Below are 1,851 nucleotides of genomic sequence, written 5' to 3' on the forward strand. Positions count from 1 at the left end.
CGGAGTAAAATACAAACTAAAGAAAATTTCCATAGCGTAAAGGTTTATTGTTTTGGTCATTTGATGCTAATTGCCTAATAATGCAGTAACTGACTTTGAAATGAAGCATGTCACTTGCAATTCTTCAGACTTGGCTAGAAAAAGCTAGATTCCTGATGTCTTGCAGTAAATAATCGCATGGAGATTATAAGCCTTGTGTCAGTATATCTTGATTTTTTCTCCAGGAACAGTTTGCGCTTTAACAGCATCATGCTTAATCGTTTGGCATTCTCGGCAAGGCGATAGAAAAGACTTCATTTTCTGGCGAAACCCGGTCCTTGCCACGGTGGTTTGCTTATTTGTTGTTGTGTGTTTGCTTGATTTGCTGAGTTTTTCGTGATATTTCGTTGCGGTGATTGTTTGCCCACTTGGCATCTTACCACTGATATGAGTTGCTTGTAATGGGCTTAAGGAGCTGGGTCTATTTATGATCACACACTGAGTTGTTTGAAATGGTAGTGCTTGTGGTTGAAGTTGACCATTGGAAATAAGCTGATCAGCTGATGTGATCTTGATTCGATTGACAGCAGAATTTAAGTTTGGTTTAGTGGTTGTAAATTCAAATTCTGAGCTATGTTTGCTTACCTGGTAGCGCTTAGCGTGGTTAGAAGACGGGAACTTTGGTTGCTGGTCTTGAACACAAACAAGGTCACTAAAAGAGAGCGAGTCCATTGAAATGTTATCAGCAGCAACATGAGAGGTAAGCTTGTTTGCTTGCCGGGTATCCATTGATTTAGGACCTAGATGGTTATGTTGTTTGATAATTTATACTGCAGAAACTTGGTGGAAGTTTGAAGCATTTTTAATTCAGTTAGATTGTGTTTAGCCGACTTGAAGTTGTATTTTTCTTTTTATTGTCCACTCTGAGAAAGAGGGGGTAATCCCATTCACATATTTAATTTTAGAGGTAACATGTTGGATCAAGCAAATCTTGAGGAATAGTGATTGGTGAACAAAATTCAAGTTACATATCCAGGGAATTGAATATTGACTTCCCCGCCTCTGATTAAGCGGCCAATTGAACTGAGTTTGTGTATGAAGTTTGTCATCTATATAGCACGAGATTGTCACATCAACCATTTGGCCCATTTATAATTCATAAGAAGTCTACATATTGGTGGATAATACCAAGGTGAATTGATATGTATATTATGTATACAATGATCTCTTTCTTAAGGTCATTTTCAAATCTGATATTACCACTGTTATATCCTCAAAATTTGTCCTTGTTGTGTGTCCTTAGTGCTTAGATTCATACCCACCAGCTTGCTCAAGTGGCTGATCCTACGAGGATGACTGTTTTGATAAATGAATTGTTATGTATCTTCACTGTGAGATTAAATCGTTATACGTTCCAATTCTGGTTTTGACAATGACTTTGTCTTTGCATCACCGACGGGTGACGGTTATGGCATTCAAGCGCTATGTTATTTTTCATTTCTTAACAAACTTCATGCTTTCTTGAAGAGTTACAAGTCCAACTGTGACCCTTTCATCGCCTAGTAGTATATATATGCATATTTTTTAGAGGTTAAAAGTGAAGGGGTCCAATGACAAGTTATATATGGCTAGTGTGGAACTAGATTAATTGTGAGGAAATTTTTTCTTATAAATTTAAAACATATGAATAATATGATATCCTCTAAAACATATTTGAGTGGGCTCCTTGGGCTGGGTTGAAATTGTAAACCAACTCATGTTTTAGAGTGGGGTATTGATTCTTTAAAGTTGTAACTTGTGAAGGGTTCTTTTTCTGGGGGAAAAAAAAAGAACTCATGATGCATTTTATTAGTGACAAATGGCTTCTTGAAC

General features: G+C 36.9%; 1 protein-coding gene across 1 annotated transcript; it reads right to left on the reverse strand.

Annotated features, from left to right (window-relative positions):
* On the reverse strand, positions 1–876 carry LOC130723833 (uncharacterized). The gene has a single exon (XM_057574971.1). It carries the CDS (start codon positions 766–768, stop codon positions 199–201), a length of 570 nt encoding a protein of 189 aa, XP_057430954.1. The 5' UTR covers positions 769–876; the 3' UTR covers positions 1–198.
* Positions 877–1,851: the final 975 nt, after the last annotated feature.

Source organism: Lotus japonicus, chromosome 6 (genome assembly GCF_012489685.1).
Source record: "Lotus japonicus ecotype B-129 chromosome 6, LjGifu_v1.2".
In the NCBI taxonomy this organism is placed as follows: domain Eukaryota; kingdom Viridiplantae; phylum Streptophyta; class Magnoliopsida; order Fabales; family Fabaceae; genus Lotus; species Lotus japonicus.